Source organism: Zalophus californianus, chromosome 17 (genome assembly GCF_009762305.2).
Source record: "Zalophus californianus isolate mZalCal1 chromosome 17, mZalCal1.pri.v2, whole genome shotgun sequence".
NCBI classification, from domain to species: Eukaryota; Metazoa; Chordata; class Mammalia; order Carnivora; family Otariidae; genus Zalophus; species Zalophus californianus.
Genome location: NC_045611.1, coordinates 18,658,046 through 18,677,251, shown reverse-complemented (window position 1 = coordinate 18,677,251; position 19,206 = coordinate 18,658,046). Strand labels below are relative to the sequence as shown.

The 19,206-nt window shown below is 57.9% G+C and overlaps 2 protein-coding genes across 4 annotated transcripts; one reads left to right on the top strand and one right to left on the bottom strand.

Annotated features, from left to right (window-relative positions):
* The first annotated feature begins 7 nt into the window (after window positions 1-7).
* On the top strand, window positions 8-2,798 carry TMEM208 (transmembrane protein 208). 2 transcript variants are annotated; one of them, XM_027620246.1, is made up of 6 exons: window positions 8-123; window positions 759-854; window positions 1,917-1,976; window positions 2,055-2,191; window positions 2,358-2,442; window positions 2,541-2,798. In XM_027620246.1, exons 1-6 carry the CDS (start codon window positions 118-120, stop codon window positions 2,676-2,678), a joined length of 522 nt encoding a protein of 173 aa, XP_027476047.1. In that variant the 5' UTR covers window positions 8-117; the 3' UTR covers window positions 2,679-2,798. The 2 variants fall into 2 exon arrangements, with proteins under 2 accessions (XP_027476047.1, XP_027476049.1); XM_027620248.2 differs by lacking the exon at window positions 8-123 and adding an exon at window positions 343-551 and having other exon boundaries at window positions 2,541-2,791.
* Window positions 2,799-2,922: 124 nt separating this feature from the next.
* Window positions 2,923-19,016, bottom strand: FHOD1 (formin homology 2 domain containing 1). Of its 2 annotated transcripts, XM_027620249.2 has the most exons (22): window positions 18,734-19,016; window positions 11,150-11,256; window positions 10,719-10,783; window positions 10,328-10,395; window positions 10,149-10,254; window positions 9,978-10,072; window positions 9,601-9,712; window positions 9,420-9,514; window positions 9,169-9,312; window positions 8,910-9,055; window positions 8,376-8,831; window positions 6,766-6,881; window positions 6,075-6,679; window positions 5,596-5,751; window positions 5,210-5,392; window positions 5,001-5,120; window positions 4,762-4,923; window positions 4,164-4,354; window positions 3,879-4,071; window positions 3,635-3,797; window positions 3,359-3,559; window positions 2,923-3,284 (listed from the first exon to the last, which is right to left on the bottom strand). In XM_027620249.2, the coding sequence occupies exons 1-22, from the start codon at window positions 18,932-18,934 to the stop codon at window positions 3,202-3,204; spliced, it is 3,768 nt and encodes a 1,255-aa protein (XP_027476050.1). In that variant the 5' UTR covers window positions 18,935-19,016; the 3' UTR covers window positions 2,923-3,201. The 2 variants fall into 2 exon arrangements, with proteins under 2 accessions (XP_027476050.1, XP_027476051.1); XM_027620250.2 differs by lacking the exon at window positions 18,734-19,016 and having other exon boundaries at window positions 10,719-10,833; window positions 11,150-11,235.
* Window positions 19,017-19,206: the final 190 nt, after the last annotated feature.

Genomic DNA, 19,206 nt, shown 5'->3' with positions numbered 1-19,206 from the left:
CACAGTTGTGACGATTTGGGTCTGCACCGGAAGTGCCTGTGCTGCCGATGTGGTACCTACTGACCGCGGTTTCGGTCGCTCTCCCTTGTTTTTCTCGCTGGGTGTTTGCGTCGCGCCATGGCGGTAAGGAGGGCGGGTAGGGCGGGGTTCGCAACGGCAGAGGATTCCCGGGGCCGGGAGACTGAAAACAGAGGAAGGATATCAAAGGAAGCGGGTCCGCCAGAGGGGGGCGCCATACAGTGGCCAGACCCTACTAGAGCTAGCGCGGGGGAATGGAGGGGTGCACCGCCATAGCAGAAGCGGTGCGGGAGGGGAGTGGGCGTCAGTACCAGACTGTACCAGACCTGGTCGGAGACCTTAGGGGCCTGAAAGGGGTGGGCGTCAGCCGAGATCTGGACTACTCCAGCAGAGGCCGGAGGGGCGCACCATTCAGCGCCACTCGGGAGTCCCCCTTGAAGGGGTAGTCAACCCAAAGCTGGACCTTATCAGCGGAGCCAGGAGATATCAGCCTAGTGTTGGATTGTTCCAGGGTGAACAGGAGGCGATCATTGGTAGGGGTGTTGCACAGATGGTGTCAGCCTTAAGCAGGATGGACGGGAGGAGGGGTGGGTATCCCAAGGATTGTGCTTGATTTGAGCACATGGGGAACTGGCTTAGGTGCAGGTGTAATAGGGTCTGTACCTAACCAGACTTGGGGGGAGGGTAAGGAGGACCCTGGCTGAGGAGGGCTCTGACAGCATCTTACCATCCCTCTGCAGCCCAAGGGAAAAGTGGGCACGAGAGGGAAGAAGCAGATATTTGAAGAGAACAGAGAGACTCTGAAGTTCTATCTGCGGATCATACTGGGGGCCAATGTAAGTACCTACCTCCTTGCTACTGTGCCCACCCGAGATCCCACAGTCAGCTCTGGTGGGGGTGGGGGTGGGTGGGGGGTGGTGGTATGTGACAACCATGTGTAGTTTTCCAAAAGAAAACTACAATTAAAAAGAAATGAGGGGATGGGGCGCCTGGGTGGCTCAGTTGGTTAAGCAACTGCCTTCGACTCAGGTCATGATCCTGGAGTCCTGGGATCAAGTCCCGCGTTGGGCTCCCTGCTCAGCAGGGAGTCTGCTTCTCCCTCTGACCCTCTCATGCTCTCTCTCTCTCATTCTCTCTCTCTCTCAAATAAATAAAATCTTAAAAAAAAAAAGAAAAGAAATGAGGGGCACCTGGGTGGCTCAGTTGTTAAGCGTCTGCCTTTGGCTTGGGTCATGATCCCAGGGTCCTTTCCTGCTCCTAGGGAAGCATGCTTCTCCCTCTCCCACTCCCCCTGCTTCTGTTCCCTCTCTCTCTGTGTCTCTGTCAAATAAATAAAATCTTGGGGTGCCTGGGTGGCTCAGTTGGTTGAGCGACTGCCTTCAGCTCAGGTCATGGTCCTGGAGTCTTGGGATCGAGTCCCGCATCGGGTTCCCTGCTCAGCGGGGAGTCTGTGTCTCCCTCTGACCCTCGCCCTTCTCATGCTCCCTCTATCTCAAATAAATAAGTAAAATCTTAAAAAAAAATAAATCTTTTAAAAATCTTTAAAAAAAAAAAGAGAATGGATCCCAGCCCAAAGAAAGTGCAGAGTAGTCAAAACAAAACAACCAAAAATGAAAGGAGGGTTTGAGTCTCAGATGGACTTGAGCCCATCCTTCCCATCCCAGATACACAGGGCCTTCTTTCCTGGACTGACATATCAGAGGGGAGTCTGGGGACTCAGGGAACAGACCCCTGGACTGACATATCAGAGGGGAGTCTGGGGACTCAGGGAACAGACCAATCCTATGAGAAACAGCCTGTCTCTTTCCACAGCCTGGCATAACTCTTGGTCAGAGTTGAGGAAGGCCCGTGGTTTAGGGTAGCTTTTGATCCCAGCCTGATCATATATCTGCTTACAGGCCATTTACTGTCTTGTGACCTTGGTGTTCTTCTACTCATCTGCCTCATTTTGGGCCTGGGTAAGTGTCCCCTATCCTGGGAAGTGGATAAGCATATAGGATTACTGGCTGGCCTTTGATACCATTCTTATTCTGCAGATGGCCCTGGCCTTCAGTCTGGCAGTATATGGGGCCAGCTACCACTCTATGAGCTCCATGGCACGGGCAGCCTTTTCTGAGGATGGGGCCCTGATGGATGGTGGAATGGACCTCAACATGGAGCAGGGCATGGCAGAGTGAGTGTCCCCCGCTGCCAGCCCAGGTGAGCGGCCCCAGGGCTGGGGTTTTGGGGCCCAGATAGCCCAAGACCCACAACTGCCCGCAACTTGAAGAGGGTAGAAGGGAGATGAACTGGGGCCCATCTACTATTTTTGGCCCTTGCAGCCTCCCTTCTATCCACAGGCACCTTAAGGATGTGATCCTACTGACAGCCATCGTGCAGGTGCTCAGCTGCTTCTCCCTCTACATCTGGTCCTTCTGGCTTCTGGTGCGTGGACTGTAGGGCTCCCAAGACGGGGCTGGAGCATTTAACCCTTCTCTTCTTTCACTTCCTGCCCTGGCTTCAAGTTACCTTTTTTGTCCTAGGCTCCGGGCCGGGCCCTTTACCTCCTCTGGGTGAATGTGCTGGGCCCTTGGTTCACAGCAGACGGTGGCACCCCAGCACCAGAGCACAATGAGAAACGGCAGCGCCGACAGGAGCGGCGGCAGATGAAGCGGTTATAGCCCCTGACACTTCGGCCACAGGCTGCATGGCCCCCATGCCAGGAGCAAGGAGGGCCTGCCTAGTCCAGGCCCAAAAGCAGTCTAAGGTATAGGATTATTGAATAAATGGCTCAGAATGTGGCTAATGGCTGTGTGGGTGATAATGAAGGGCGAGGCAGGGAGAGCCAGTCCTGCTGTACAGTAGCCAGTATTAGCCTCCTGCTACAGACCAAATGTGGGTACCTCGAAAGCAGGAAAATGCTCGGGTTGGCTAGGAAAACTTTATTATACTCCACATATTCGGGGAGCTCATACAAGTACGTGTGTACACACACACACACACATGCACACACACACATGCACACACACACACACTCTTGCACATAGGCACGCACAGCTAATACTGCTCAAGGCACTGTCCACTGGGCACAAAGTGGCCCTGGGGTTGAGAAGAGGCCCAAATTCTGCTGATCCCTCCTCACTCTCTAGTCTCTTGTACTGCAGGCTGGGGCCCCGACAGGTAGGTGCCCTGGAGGCGGCGCCTTCATACCTCCAGGCCAGGACCCTTGCTCAGTCCCAGTGCCTGCACCAGGTCCTCTCCAAGCCCGCTCTTCAGCGTCCGTCTCACTGCAGGGACAGAGCAGGGTTGGAAGGGGGTTGATGGGATTAAAGTGGGTAGTGGGCATTTGGGGAGTACTCACAAGACTTGCGGTTGCCCCGGGAACGCTTGCGTTCCCGAGCAGCTAAGGCACGGGGACTGCTCTTGGTCACTGATTGCACCAGCAGGTCCATGATCTCATCTGAAGTGTCACTGGGTAAACCGGAGCCTGGGGGTTCTTCTGGGGGTGCAATGGAGGACCCCATTGCTGTCAGCATGACTGGGGAGCCGCTCTGGGCCATGCCTAAGGGAGACCAGATGGGGAAGTCAGGTCAAGGTGACCCCAAAGCCCATTGCTCCCAGTGGCCCCAGGTCCAACCTCTGCTGCGGCGGCCATGTGTGGTGTCTTCAGGCTTGCTGGTCAGCAGACTCTTCATGCTGGCGTGACTGTCGGCATCACCCCGCCCTGGCCCACTGCCCACAGCCACTGGGACAGATGGGTTGCTGGGGGCTTCCCCAGCTACACCTGAGAACTTCTCTGTCTGCAGAGGAGAGAAGGATGAGCTGGGAGCAGGGGAAGGAAGCCACAGGGGGTGGTAGTCCAAACCTGGAAGGGTGCCCACCTCCGTGATCATGCGGCCCCGGGTCTTGTTGCGCTCACGGTACGTGGCACGCTTCTGCTGCTGCTGCAGCACCCGTTCCCGGCAAGTGCGGTACTCCAGTGCAAACTCGCGCAGCGTGTGGCAGAACTGCATGATGCGCACCTCGCGGGCCGCCGGGGCTGTGTACCCCAGGTACAACAGGAAGGCGTGGAACCTAAGCAGGTCGGGGTAAGGAGGGATGGTGAGTCCTGCGTGGGGTTTGAGGGATGGTGGTGGCAGTCCTGCCTCTTTGGCCCGTGTGCCCACCTGTTACAGACACGGCGGTGCACTACCCGCAGCATGGCTACACGACGGCCACATTGGGCCAAGAAGTGGGTGAGGCGGGCACGCAGGGCTGGGGCCAGCTCATGCTTGGCCAAGCTCCGTAGGCTCTCCTCAGCTGCCCGGCTCCGACGCTCCAACTGCCCCAGGTTCTCAGTCAGCTGCTCAAAGTCCACCTGGAAAAGCAGGGGGTATGCATGCTGTCCCCCCCACAGAAGGGCACAACCTGAGGCTGCCTCTGTCAGGCCAGCCAGCTTGGGCCCTAGGGACCCAGATAGCCAAGAACCTGCCTCCTGCCCTCCAAAAGCTCACAGTCTAATGCAGGAGACAAGTCCATTTAATCTAATGGGGAACAGGGAAGCTTTCTTGGGGGAAGTGGTGGCTAAACGGAGACCCAAAAACAGTAGGTGTGTGTAGCCAGGCCAGTAGAGGAAAGAGTGTTTCTGGCCAAGGACACTGCCCACGCAGACACCTAGCTGGGCACACTCCAGCACAACAGCCCAGACAGGGAGAGCCAGCCCCAGGAAGTTGCGCTCCCTCATTGCCGTGGCTGGTCTTAGCCAAGCTTCTGGCTGGTGCTAACCTTGGCACAGCGGGTCAGGGCAGGGATTTCTGAGTAGAGGTCCGAGGAATCAGGCCGGGTCTGGAGCACCAAGGAGCAGAGATGGTGCAGCAGTGACTGCCGGCGCACTGTGTCCTTCACCTCTGACACCTTCTCCAGGTAGCTCAGCTCGAAGCCGCTGCTCTGAAAGGACCCCATCTGAGCCTGGGCCTGGCTGGCTCCAGAGCCCTGGCCACCAGCCCTCGTGTGCTCCCACTCACCTGGGAACCGTTAAGGAAGTTGCCCACAGCCAGGAGAGTGGCCAGGATGCAGCGGAAAGTGGCATTTTGTACCAGCTGTTCCATGCCCACTTTCAGGTCAAATAGTGGTTCTGCGATTTCCTGGAGTGGGAGATGAGAGACTCTCAAACTACCTGGTCCTTGTGCTCACCTGCGCCCGTTCCTGCCCCGCCCCCCCATAATCCAAGTACCCGCTCCATGCTGTCATAGTCCAGCTTGAAGGCCCAGAGTTGTAGGCGGGCGGCCAGGCCCCCAATGGAGGCAAGGGTCATCAGGAAATTCTCAGCTGGGCCCAAGGGTACGTCAGGATTGGCCAGCTGGGCCTCCTCGATCTTCTGCCGCTCCTCTTCCGTGGGCATCATAGTCAGCAGTTTCTGAGGATGCAGCCACCACCCCACATAGTCCCCTCAGTCCTGGCCTGAGGCTTCAGGAGTTGGTTTGGACTCATCCCTAGGTCATCTGGGGGATCCCCAGGGTCTGGGGACTGCTCTGTAGAAATACCAAGCCCATGCCCACTGACTAAAGGAGAGGGCAAAACCTCCCACCTCCCTCCAATACCCCTAGCCGGTATCCCCACCTCAATGCCATCTTTGCTGACAGCAAACTCATCAAAGTTGAGCAGGGCAGCCTTAATGACATGCACAGGTGGCAGGGTGGTTAGGCCAATGTTGATGGCGTTGCTGCGCTTGGGGTCCAGCACTGTGGTCATTGTCCGGCGGCCCTCACCGGCTTTCTTTAAAGTTGAGAAGAGTGGTATGAGATTGGGAAAGGAACTAGCTGGGGCAACAATATAAGAGGGCACTCTTAAAGCCCCTTTGAAATGGCTAGATGGTGCGGTCACCCCACAACCAGGGATCTGGGATGTGTAAGACTTTGGGATGAGCTGAGATTCTAGTTAGGGCTTTGCTGATACCTTGTTGAGAGACCTCAGACAAGACTCGATGCCTTTCTTTGCCTCGGTTCCCCCATGTGGGAAATGAGTGGCAGGTCAGACCCTTAAGCTCTGACTGCCTCCTTCCTCCACTGGGGTTACCCTGCAGACGAGGGTGGGTTTACCTTGGAAGGCAGCACGTCCTTGGCACGGGACTCAAACAGGTGTTCCAGCCGGGCTGTGTCCACCGAGACAGGTTCCAGTGAGGCCCATAGGGTGGGGCAAGGCCCAAAATGGCTCCCAGAGCCTCCATGGCCCCCAGCCAGCTTTAGCTCCCGCCAGAAGAGTTTTACTGTCTTCCTCTTGGTGGGGAGGGCTAGACCATCAGGTGCTGAGGGAGGAAGGGGGGCGGCTGGAGGTGGAGGTGGTGGGAGTGAGCCTTTGATGGGTGGGGGAGGTGGGGGCGGAGGAGGCGGGGGGCCTCCAGAGAGCACAGGCAGTGGGGGTGGTGGGGGTGGGACCCCTTTCACAGCCTCCACAGCCTCCACATTCAGCATGTCCTCGTCTTCGTCCTCCCCCAGATCTGAGAAGTCCAGGTCTCCAATGCAGAGTTTGGGTACACGGATAGGAAACTCCTGAATGGGCTCAGCCTTGGCACTTGGTGGGGCCAGTGGCACCTTGGGTTCTGGCTCAAGGTGCCGCTGGGCCCGGAGCAGACCTCGGGGGGTAGGGCTCTCGGGGGTTCTGGGTGCAGGGCCTGGTTCTGGGGAGCCCCATAGTTCCCGGGTATCTGGAAAAAAGCAGCAGCTGTCAGCATCATGCCCTCTGTGGAGCAAAAGGGCAACATGAATGGATTCTGCCCACCCACCTACTCACCTGGGTGTCCATCGGCCTCATCAGGCATGGCCCCAGCCAATGTCTCTGCCCGGCCCTGGGCCAGTGCAGCCTGCTTCTCTGTTTCTGCCGCTGCCACATTCTCCAGGAATCGGGTTCTGGAGGGAAGCACTTGTCAGTGAGGGTGTCTGACACACCCCAGCCCAGGGTGGTGTACATGCCTTGCTGGGCCCCTGGGCACTGCCCCAAATTGCAGGCACACAGAGACACACAGAGAACAGTCCATGCGCTGAGCAGACCCAGGACTTACCCCCCAAGCCAGCCCCTGTTCAGTCCTCCATATCTGGGGAGGGTCAGTGCCAACCCAGCATCCCCAGTTCAACATATGGAGAGAAGTTCTGCTTAACATCTAACTTGCAACCTTGCTTGCTGCTGTTCCTGTTCACTGTCTTGATTCTAGACAAGGACCCTCAGAGCAGGGGAAGGGGACAGCTGTTCCAGTGGGTACACCAGGCTGTCCCATGTCTGGCAGCTTCTGAGAGCTATGACCCATGCCTAGAAAAGGGCCCAGTAAACAACAGGCTTTAGCTTAAGAGTCTCATGCTTTACTGACTGAGCTACCACAACAGGCACTCAGTTTATGTTAAAATAATGAATGTGATCCCAGTGTCTTTTTTTCAGCCCTCCAGCCTCTGTTGGCCCTCAGTCCCTGCCCTTCCCTCAGTCCTAGGTTGCTCCTTTATCCCGATGCCATACAGCACCCTGGATACCCCCCTGCCCTATTCCTGGGAGACTGGGCCCCAGGTTGGGAGTCTGTGTCCTCATTTTTGGTTAAAGCTGTTAAGGTGTCACTGTTGAAGCACAGGGACCACTATGACCCCAGTGAGCTGCTTCCCTTCCCCTTGGATAACGGAGGAGGCGTATGTCTGGGAGCGGAAGGGCCTGAGAGTCCCCCAGCTCTGGCTGCATGAGGCACATGGAACCCCCGCTGGGGGGAAGCAATGCTGAAGCCCTGAGCACATGGCAAGCCTGGCAGGCTGGCCTCTGTACTTACTCCAGCCTGGCCTGCTCAGTAGGGGACTGAGGGACAGGTGGGCTCTCTGGGGCCCTGGGTGGGGGGGTGAGAGGAAGAGATGGTAATTGTGATGCCTGCTCCACTCCAAAGCCCAGCAGCTCATACCCACACAGAGCTGGGCAGTAGCACCAGGGGTTCCTTCCCAGCCCCAGTGGGAAGAGGAGGCGTGGAGGAGGCAGGACGTGAGGAAACTGGAAATGGAGGGGAGAGACGGACATGAAGCAGGACAGGGTGCAGTAGGAGACAAAGATGGAGCAGAACAAGAGAGTCAAGAGATAGCGGCAGAGAAACAAAGAAGGGGGGCAAGGGCATAGATGACAAAGGGGCAAGGACAGGCAGAATGCCAGGAAAATATGAAGACAAGCAGCAGGACAAAGAGGTCCAGTCAGAGCAGAACCCCACCCCCCAGCAGTCACTTACCAAACAGGAGCAGTTTGGTGAAGTCTGGAAAGAAAGAGAAAGCACGCGTTTGGGCAGAGGAGTTTGGGCAGAGGAGGCGGAGGGCCTGTGGAGGGGCTCAGAGTGGAGGGACAGCTGGAGAGAGGACTCTAGGGGCAGCCTCTATCTCCCTACTTACTTGTAGATGCTCCTCTCGCTGGAGCTGTCGGCTGAGGGCCCCACGGAGATGGCGGGAAAGAGGTTCACCGAGGTACAGAGACCAGAAGCTGGGCCCATGGGGCTGGGAGCCAGGCCCTTCGCCAGGGCCGAGCCAGCGGAGTAGGTGGAGATTACGGTTGAGGCGGGGTCCGAGGGGCTCGAGGCGGGGCCTGTCAGCGAGGCGGGGCCTATGCAGCTAGAGGCAGGGCCTGCAGGGCTGGAGGCGGGGCCGGTCGGCGAGGCGGGGCCTGTGCGGCTAGAGGCAGGGCCTGCAGGGCTGGAGGCGGGGCCGGTCGGCGAGGCGGGGCCTGTGCGGCTAGAGGCAGGGCCTGCAGGGCTGGAGGCGGGGCTGGTCGGTGAGGCGGGGCCTGCAGGGCTGGAGGCGGGGCCGGTCGGCGAGGCGGGGCCTGTGCGGCTAGAGGCAGGGCCTGCAGGGCTGGAGGCGGGGCCTGTCAACGGACCAGGCCACTGCAGGCGGATCCACCCCTCCCCATGTGCAAAGGCACGTTCTTACCCAGGCTCGGAGGAGCGCACAGGGCAGCCCCCGCCTTCTAGAGACCGGCGGCTCCTCTTGCCCTCCTCCGAAGAGGGCTTTCTGCGTTCCCGCCGCCCACCTGCAGCGGCTTCCTCAATGTCTCCATCCTCCAACCGCAGGGCATTCTAGTGGAGGTGGACCCAGATCCAAGCCGCTGAGACTCGCATAGGTAGGGTGGGGTGCTGGGGAACTGCACCTCTTCCCTCCCTTCCAGTCGCGCCCAGATGTCCGAGCCTACCTCATAGAGCACAAGCTGTGTGCGCAGATCGAAATCAGTGCCCGAGGTGCCCAAGTGGCGCTGGACCAGAGCCTCCATGCCCTGCTGCTCCAGCGCATCTGTCACATCATAGAAGGAGTCCTGGTCCGGAAGTGCTGCCAGTGTCTAGAGGATTGGGGATGGGGGGGCGAGGCTAAGGCTGACCGGAAGTTAGGAGCCTTAGGGGCCCAGAATTGGCACCTGGTTCTCCCCCCTTCTCAGGGCCCCCCCACCTTGTTGATGAGGGTGACTGTGTACACCAACAACTCAGGGTCAGCGCCATTCTTCTCCTCTAGGATGGACACCAGATTGGCCCAAGGAAGAGAGCCTGACACACAGAAAGGGGAGCGATCATGCAGGGACAGGTAGGAGAGAGGGCTCTGAATGGTGGGGGAGGAAGGGACAGTCTCTCACCTGTGGAGCTGGCCACAGAGTTGACTGCGCAGATAAACAGCGGTGCGTTGTTCTCAGAGTATTCCACAAACACCAGCAGCAGCTTCAGGGCCGTTTTCACCACCAGGCGGGACTGGGGGAGGGGTCACCACATATGAGTGGGGCATGGGCCAGACTTGTGCTAGCTCCTGCTGGGGAGGGGTAAGGGCTTCTGGGGCTGGACCCGGAGAGGAGAGTCTAGGCAGAAAGACCCTGGCCCTAGGTCCAGGTGTTGGGAGTGCCTCCTAGCCTTAGAGGAGCCTCAGTCTCACTCATTCCAGCCCACTTTGAAGAAGAGCCGACTGAGGTCAGAGCGAGGCAGTGGGGAAGGGTGCATGGCTGTGTGGAAGGCCACTTACCACACTGGCGCACAGTGTGTACAGCCACTGCACAGTCTCACTGTGGGCCACCACGCCCAGCATCCCATCCACAAACAGCATCAGCTGGCCTAGTGCTGGGGACACAGGGACAAGAAAAGGTCAGAAAGGGGTCGCTGAAGGCAGGGGGCATGGGGGAGGGATGGGGCTGACCTCGGAGGATGTAGCTCTGGTAGTTGTGGTCAGCAGCAGCACCCACACGGATCAGGCAACTCAGCCCCTCTGAATGCACAAATTCGGGCACCAGGTCCTTGTCCTCCTGGGGACACCATGGGGGAGTTTAAGCAGGGCTCAGGCTGGACGCCCACCCCCAGCCCACTTCTGGGCCTCACCTGGAAGATCTGCTTTAGTGAGAAGAGAGAGCGACGCAGCTCAGGGCCACTGGAGCCATACAACTTTTCTGCAAGGGGTAGGTGGGCACAGAAGGCTCAAGGGGGCACAGACACCCTCCTCTACTGGGACACAATCCCCCACCAAAGAATATTCTAGCACTCTTGAACCCCCAACCTTCTCCTCCACTCCCTGACTCTGGGCAACCCCCATTGCAGTTTAGCTGCAGCATCAGCCCTGGCCCTGGGGAGAGAGGTCAGGATAGGAATGGGGAGGGCCACGCATCCTGTCTCCCACGCGCCTTGTCCACTGTCCAGCACAGGCCTGAAAGAAACTGAGCCAGCATGGGTGGGGAGGGGGGACTCCTGGACTCCAATGCCCTCATACACTTACCCAGGATGGCACTGACCCTCACAGAGAGTTGAGTACGCAGGATGAGTGTAGGCTTCCTCCCTTTGCTGGAATCAAGCAGCCTCGTCAGCAGTTTCCAGGTCATTCCTCAGAGTCCCTGCTCCCACACCAGGGCAGCTAAAGACCACCCCACCTGCCAACCCTGGCCCAACTCCTTCCCCCCCAACAAGAGGGTTTGTGCAAACATAGGTATCTCAGGTATGGGCAAGAGCGCCCCCACCCCCCCCACACACCTCCCGGGCCTCAGGTAACACTGGCCAGGCCTTGGGATTCCCCTAGCACCATCCCCTGGCAGGAGGTAACCCACAGCCTAGGCTAGAGATCAGGTGTCTTGCCTGCTGACACCTGAGCCAGCCCCTGGTAGAAGCAAGGGTGGGGGCCAGCCTTGCCTTCCTGGTCCCATCAGCTCTGACCTGATCTCTTCATAGAAGCCCTCCAGCATCTCCCGCTGCTCTTCCAGAGACAGCTCAGGGTCCAGGTAGTATCCAGAAGGAGACACTTGCAGGGCACAGTCCTCCAGCTGGGGGAAAGAGGTGGCAGGGTATGTACAGAGACCCCATGCCCTCCCACCTCCCACTCAGAGAGCTGGCAGAGTGGCATACCACAGGGTGTGCACTGCAGCGACACATTCCGTCGACAGCCATCTCTCCCAGGCCTACTATGTGCAGTGCCCACGCACCCCAGGGGCCAGGCTTTCTTGCCCCTTGTACGTGCTATGTCTTCCAGCTAACACCTACCCATTCTGTAGGTTTCAGATCAGGTAATGGTTTTTTGGAACGCTCTCCTGGACTCCTCTAGCCAATGCTAGGCGACCCATTCCACTCCATGTGTATAGCTCCCATGTGTGAGGCCTTCCACACAGCGTGATAATGTCCCATACACTACTCTTCTTCCCCACTAACCATGAGTTCTCTGGGTTCAGGCACCGTGTCTGTCTTGCCCCATGCTGTATCTGCAGAGCCTAGCACAGCTTTTGACTCACAGTAAATGCTCACTAAACACTGTTGAGCTAATGAACATGAATAAGGAAGGGGAATAAAGATGGGCGGGAGCTCCTGCTTTCAAGGACGTTCACAGCCCTGGGGGTGATAAGCTGCATCCACAAAGCAGTCAAGCCCAGGGAGAAAGTGTTAATGCTGGTGAAAACCCAGCTGGGAGGGAGTGTGTGTGTGTGTGTGTGTGTGTGTGTGTGTGTGTGTGTGTGTGTGTGCGTGTGCGTGCTGGGAGTGTGTGTGTGTGTGTGTGTGTGTGTGTGTGTGTGTGTGTGTGTGTGTGTGTGTCGGGGCACAGTGACCCATTCCAGGACAGTGGGCGTGTGTGTGTGTGTGTGTGTGTGTGTGTGTGTGTGTGTGTGGTGTCTCCCTGAATTGAGACCGTGAGGAGCTTTGGGTAATCTATAGGCTGTCAGTCCCTCTAGGCTTCAGGGTCTTTGCCCTGCCCCAAGTGGCCTGGACCTCAGAGGCCTCCAGGTTGAAAACCAGGTTTTAGGGTCTGACGCCATCAGTGTGCACTGGGTCCCTGAAACCTGCATTGTACAAGGCACACGTTCTGTCCGCTTCTCTGCTTCCCAGGTATCCCTACCATGCCTCCAGCCTGGCTCCCATCCACCCCCACCAGGCGTGACACTGCCCTCTTAAGAAGTACCCTAGTGGAGTGACTCCAGAGTCTGAGGGCGGCACTGTGCCCCTTCGAGACACCTCCCCCGTAGCACAAAGCCAGTATGCAGGGCTCAGCAAAGTCCCCTTCAATTGAGCGGGCCTGCTCCTTGCCGTACCATGGCCCAGGGAGAGCCCGCTTCTGGAGAAGCAGGGTGTTTCCTGGCTTCCCTCTTACTGGGGAAGTCAATCCCATCATTCGGCCTGCTGTTCTGCCAGCCCTACCCTGCTCTGGGTCCAGTCCAAGGGCTTCCAGCGGCATTTGGTCCCCTGGGGGGGAAGGGAGTCCAGCTCCTGCCCCTACCCCTGTTTCTGCTTTGCACCCCGGCTCATGCCTGAGAGCCTGACCCCCCTCCTTCCTGGCAGTTCAGCCTTGAGGCCCTTGGGTGACGCCCCCTCTCCTCCCGCCCCCCTCCCCCACCCCGTCTCGCCTGGGACATGGGACATAGGACAAACACTCCGGCCTGTTCTCTGTCCCACTTCCTGCCTGGCTGCCTGCCCTCCCTTGGGCGCCTTGGGCGGGCCTGGCCTCTCTCCCCTCCCTGGGAGCAGAGTTGTCTTCTCCAGGGCCTAACAGGAACAGGCCTGAGATGCGAGGCAAGGCCCCAGGGCTGGGGTACTCCGTCCTGGGCCAGCTCAGCTGAGGGCCGCCCCACATTCCTCCTGATCCCTCTTCCCACACGATGACTCAGCAGCCGGCCCACCCCACCCCCATCCAGGCACAGCTGCATCTCCTTCCACCTTGGACTAGAGGATCCTGGGACCCTAGAGAAACATCTCCACACAACCCTGCCCTAGCCCCAGAGCAACAGATTCCTTCAGGGATCCCCCAGATCACACACACACAGACTAGTTCACTCATTCAAACATTCATGAACCAGGCTGGTTTTAGGTGTTGAAGACATAGTGGGGAAGAAGATACTGCTTCTGCTTTTCCTGCCTTCCAGCCCAGCTGGGGAGGCAGGCAGGCTCGCCTCAGAAAAAGGCTACAAATACATGTAGAAGTACAAGGGCCATGAGTGCTAAGCAAGGAGAGGGGCAGAGTGCTGTAAAGCTAAACACTGGAGGGGTGATCAGATTATACCTGGTATGTACTTCCACACCCAGGTTCATGGTCTGTGCTATACATATATGCTCTGCTGGAGCACAGGTCCAAGAAGCACATCCCCAGAAAGCTCGGCTCTGGCAGGCTCTCTTCCCCTCCTGCAAGCATGCTTGTGTGCTCTAATCCCAAGTGAGCAGAGAATGGCTCTCTCCTTCCAGAAGGCCTGCATGTATTTGGGGTAAGGTCCTGAAGGCCAAGTGCTCCATCATCCAGCCTCCTCAGATGAGCAGGTTTAACCCCTTTCCCTCCATGGTGGCAGCAGTGGCCTCCCTAGAGGAGTCCTGAGGTAACAGCCAGCCCAAAGCCTCCAGGATGATACCCCCCAACCCAGCCGCCTGTCCTGGGTGGAGATGGGGGAGGGTGGGCTAAGGTAGCAAAGAACAGAGACTTACTGCCAGCTGGGTGGTGCTTGTCCCTCACACCCCTGGCCCCTTGCTCGGGTCACCCTTCTGAGAGCCAAACCTCTGGGGTTTGTTTCTCACACCCTGGGGCTGGGCCAGGCCAGAATAAGCCTACTGACAGTGCTGAGGGTCAGCACAGGGCCCGTGTGGGCCCACATCCTTGACTCCCTCCTGGTTCTTGTCTTGCACGCTTCTCTGTTTCTGTTTTGGAGTACAGTCCTCTCCATTCTTCCCAGGCTCAGCCCCTCCCTTCAGCATCCAGCCCACTTTTCTCTTGGTTCTCTGGGCTCAGGCTCTTCTGACAGCCTACACCAACTCATTACATATGGCTTTAAATGCAGGGCCAAACTTAGGGGACCATGGTGTCTACTCCCCAATATTTTTCATAACTGCAAATCAGGAGAGAATGAACACACCAGGGGCAGGGAAAGAAGATGGAGAAGAGGGCAGAATTATATGCTGAAGGACTCCTGTTTTAGGAAATAATTTTGCTAACTGCTTTTTTCTTTTGCTCTCCTATAAACACGAGACCCTTGAGGCACCTGGCTGGCTCATTTGGAGAGCATGTAACTTTTTTTTTTTAATTAAAAAAATATTTTATTTATTTATTTGACAGAGAGAGACACAGCGAGAGAGGGAACACAAGCAGGGGGAAAGGGAGAGGGGCTCGATCCCAGGACCCTGGGATCATGACCTGAGCTGAAGGCAGATGCTTAACGACTGAGCCACCCAGGCACCCCAGAGCATGCAACTCTTGATCTTGGGGTCATGAGTTCAAGCTCCACGTTGGGTGTAGAGATTACTTAAACAAACAAACAAATAAATAAACTTTAAACATGAGACCCTCCTTCTACTGTTATCTTGGGTTTCCAACGAGACCATGACTTCCTGGATGAGACACTATGGATGGGCCTTGAGGAGGGAAACCCATAATAGTTATGCCTCCCCTGGGCGCCTGGGTGGCTCAGTTGGTTAAGCGACTGCCTTCAGCTTGGGTCATGATCCTGGAGTCCTGGGATCGAGTCCCGCAGCGCACTCCCTGCTCAGCGGGGAGTCTGCTTCTCCCTCTGACCCTCCCCCCTCTCAGGCTCTCTCTGTCTCATTCTTTCTCTCTCAAATAAATAAATAAAATCTTAAAAAAAAAAAGTTGGCCTCCCCTGTGTCACATATCAGGTTGCCTAGTTATCTGATTCTCCTGCTATTCCTTTTTTTTTTTTAAGTTTTATCTACGTAAGCAATCTCTGCGCCCAAATTGGGGCTCAAACCCACAAACCTGAGATCAAGAGTCAAATGCTCTACCAACTGAGCCAGCTAGGTGCCCCTCTCCTGACAACCTTTTTACAGGTGAGGAAACCAAGGCTCAGGAACTCAGTGAATATGCCCCAGGCTGCACATCCAGGAATGGAACCAGGGCTACCTGACCTAGGTCTTGGGTGGATGGACTTTGGAAGTGCTCCAGGGAACCCTGGAGGGGAGGTGGAGCGGAGGGCTGGAGCATGTAGTGTTGCCAAGGGCTGAAGACCACCCCTCAGCTTTCTGGACTCAGCAAATACCCCGAACTGGTCCTCCCGGTTGTAGCAAGGGAACACAAATGAACACATACGCACCATACACGCCAAGGTAACAATGCCTACATCTGCAAGGACCTAGGTCCTGGGGTCCCTCACCAGGCTGCATCCCAGCCTGACCCCAGAATGACCAGTAAATTGGACATGGATGGTGGCCCCAGAGAAAGCTGGGAGAAGGCCATAACTCATGTCCGCATCCCAAACTTCTAGTCTCCCCAAAAGACCTCCATATCAGGGAAATAAAGGACTCCGTTCATCACCAGAGCACCCCATCTTACCCTTAAACCTCCTCTGGGATCCCTCCAGTTGGTCCCTGTCCCAGCAGATCAGGTTCACACTTTAGCCCCCTTGCCACAACTGCTCCTGAGAGGTAAACTGAGGCTGGAGTAGGGAGGGTGCAAGGTCAAGAAACATCCCAGGACAGTGCCACCCCTGTTCTCCTCTAATCTTTAGCCACAGCTGGGGAAACAGTTACTGGTCCCAGACAGATTTCTAGGGCTATCCCTGCTGCTAGAAGTAGGGGGCTCCTCGGGCCTTTGCATCAGGGTCAGAGCAGGACTCAGGTCTCTGTGCCCAGAGCCCAGGGAGAAGTCAATGCTATCTCAGACGTGGCAGGGCCTTTAGGTGTCAGAGACGGGTTCCTGAGGCACTGCCCAGAAGACCAAAATGTAGCAGAGCTCTGGGTAAAGAGATGAAATGCAGGGCCAGAGGGTCAGGTTCTCCCCTGGACAGGGGCAGGTCCCTGGGCTGGGAGAGGCTTGTGCAGAGGGAAGACAGATATTCCTAATATTCCCCTGGGGACACCAGGCATGGCCCAAGGCACTGCCAGGACCCTCCCCACCCCCCTCACCCCTCCCACTCCCACCCAAGTCCAGGAGATGAGTCAGAGGCTGTGGCAAGGAGCTTCCTCCTAGACTAGGAGGAAATGAGCAAGGCCTTCTCAGATCTGAAAGCTCTAAACGGTTTAAAAAGGAAGCCCCCAGGGGAACTCTAGTGGCTAGGCCCAGCCCAATGGGGTATGTGGGGGTGGAGCTCCAGAGAGAAAGTAGGCTGGGCCTTCCTATATTCCCAGGGAGGGAGCAGGGTCTGCAGGGATGATGAAGGTCAGTGCCCAGAGTGGGAGGGCAGATGTCGTCACTTGTCTGTGTCCTGTTCCTCTACTGGACAGATGTACAGAGGATAATGTATTGAGTGGTGATCTCCTTCTTATTCCTGCTCTAGGCCTGGGATGGGAATGCCTGAGTTTCTGGGCCACCTCTCCCCTCTATAGGGCTATGTAGGCAGGCTTGAGTCATGTCTGTGCCCCTGGGGCATACACTTATAGGAGGAGGGGAGGAACGAGAGCTGTTGACGTTTCCTGCAAGGAGGAGCCCTGCTCCCCCTCTCTCAGCTCTCTGATGTCCCTGCCCCTACCCTATTCTCAGCCCTTCTTCCTCCAGCCGTCTATTCCGGGGCTGTGGTCACAGTTTATATTTGGGATGAGCACATCACAGTGTATCTGACCATTCCTGGCACAGCTGCCAGCCCCAGGGAATCCTGGCTACAGGCACAGTGGTAACTCAGTGTGCCCACCAGCATATCCTGCCTGTGGGGGATATGGTAGTCCTCAGGTACACCAAGTGGGAGATCCTAAAGGTGGGGAGACCAGGAATGTCTGAGCTGGGGAGTACTTAACACATTCTCCATCTGAGCTCTTTAGTCTTTAGCTAAGAGTACAGAGCACCTGGTGCAGCAGGGAGATGGGTCCCTAAATGAGGGGAAGAAGAGGGGGTTGTTCTTTTCTGTTGCTGACCTCCCAAATCTGCCCCTAATTGGGAAAAGGTCTGTCAGGGCTAAGTCCTGTCCTAGAGTGGGGGCTGGGAGGAATACTATGTTCTCTGTAATGCACCAGGCTTATTTCAGCACCAGGAGTTCCAGGAGCGTGAAGGCAGGAACCTAGACTCGGTTCAACACCCCTTTCCAGCGCCCATCCTGAATTGAAGGTGGCCTCGGGCTGGAGGTGTTCCTTCCAGGCCCACCTCAGATTGCCCTTTACAGGGCAGGACAAAAGGGGTTGCATCAAAACACTAAAGTGGGCAGCGTACTGCAACCTTCAAGCCGTGGCCTTGAAGCCCGGGCTCTGCCCGGACACGCGCCACTCCCCCCGCCAATAATCTCACTAACTCTCCCGCCCGCGCTCAGAGGCGGGGCTGGCCCGCAGAGCGAGGAATGCAGGCTGGGGGCCCGGCGCCCGGGGCACATTCCAGGGGAGACCCCGGGCCTGGGGGGCAAGTTTGCGTAACTCGCCCCCCAGCTAAGGCTGGGAGCAGGGGAGGGCACCCCCGCCAGCTCTCTCCTTTTCCTCACCACTCAGTGTGTACTGGCTGGCGGGGAACCCTGGGGGTGGTAGTGCGCCTCCCAGAGTCCTGGTCCGGAAACCCAGCGCGCCGGAAAGCGCTGCCTGCAGGGGGCTGAGCGCCGGGAGCCGGAGGGGAGGTAGGGCCAACCATCTCAAAAAGGGCCTCTCCCAGCACTGTGCACGAGTCGGCTCCGGGACGCAGGCAAACTAGGGCAGGCTAGCGGTTTAAAATTAGCCTGGCCCGCCCCCTCCCTTCTAGCAGTGGGCCGGCTGCGGCGGGAGTACGGGATGGTGGAGGCGGTGACTCAAAGGGCTTTTCCACCAGTGCAGCCACCAGCTCTCGGCGTGTCCCGGGCCGGACCGCTTCCCAGAGACTCACCTCACCACGAGAAGTCTCTCTTCTACTGGCACTCCCAAGCGGGGCCCCCACCTACAGGGGCAACACTCCATCCGGCAGGACCCAATCCAGCCTCTAGAAACCGCTCGAGGCCTTGGCCGCCCCCAGTGGCCCGCCCCGGGTCCGCCCCTCTTCTTGGTCCCGCCCCACCTCACCTGAAGCAGGTGGAAGCTGGTGCTTCCCCAGCTCCAACTTTTAGTCCGCTACCACCCAAACATCCACCGTCACCTTATCCAGATCGGTTACCCAGGCAGACAGGCAACTAGTGGACCCCGAACATCTCCTCAGGTGGGCCTCACTTCGAGGGGGCAGCCAGAGTGGCGCAGACCACAAATTCCCATCTCCCTTCTTCAGCTTCCCTCAACTTGAGAGGCGTCCCGCGAAAGCGAGGCAGCGTGGACCTTAAGTCCCCAGTCCAAGACTTTCCCGCAGCAGCGCACCCGCTCCAGCCTCTCCCCGAGGGATACCTCCCAAAGGCTTTCATGGCGCCATGAACCTTTGATCGCCCCCAATCTTTCTCCGGGCCCCCTCACCTTCAGCGGCGCCGCCAGCAGGCGGTGCAGCGCGGGTATCTGCGCACCCAGGGGCAGTGCCCCGTCTAGGCTGCAGGTGGGGGCCCGACGCGGCTCCGGGAAGTTGGCACATGCGAAGGGGTCGGTGTCCTCCAAGTACTGCACCCGCACGGTCACCACTGATACCGGGTCCCCGTCTCTGCGGTCTTCCTCGCCCGCCATCGTGTGTCACTGGCTCGCGCCGCGCGCCTCCGAGAGGGTCCCGGCCCCGCCGTGGCGTCTACTCAACTAGCTCGGCTGTCTGGGCCGGGTCTGACCGGACGCTGCTGAAGAGGGGCGGAGCCAGGCGGAGGCGGGGCCGAGGAAGGGGGTGGAGCCAAGAGTAGTCCCTGAAAGCGCCGGGAGGGGCAACCACTGCTGGGGGCGGGGCTTGCCGCAGCCACTCAGAGGGCGCGATCGTGATCCCGTTAGTTCACTGGCTCTGCGGGCGGGAA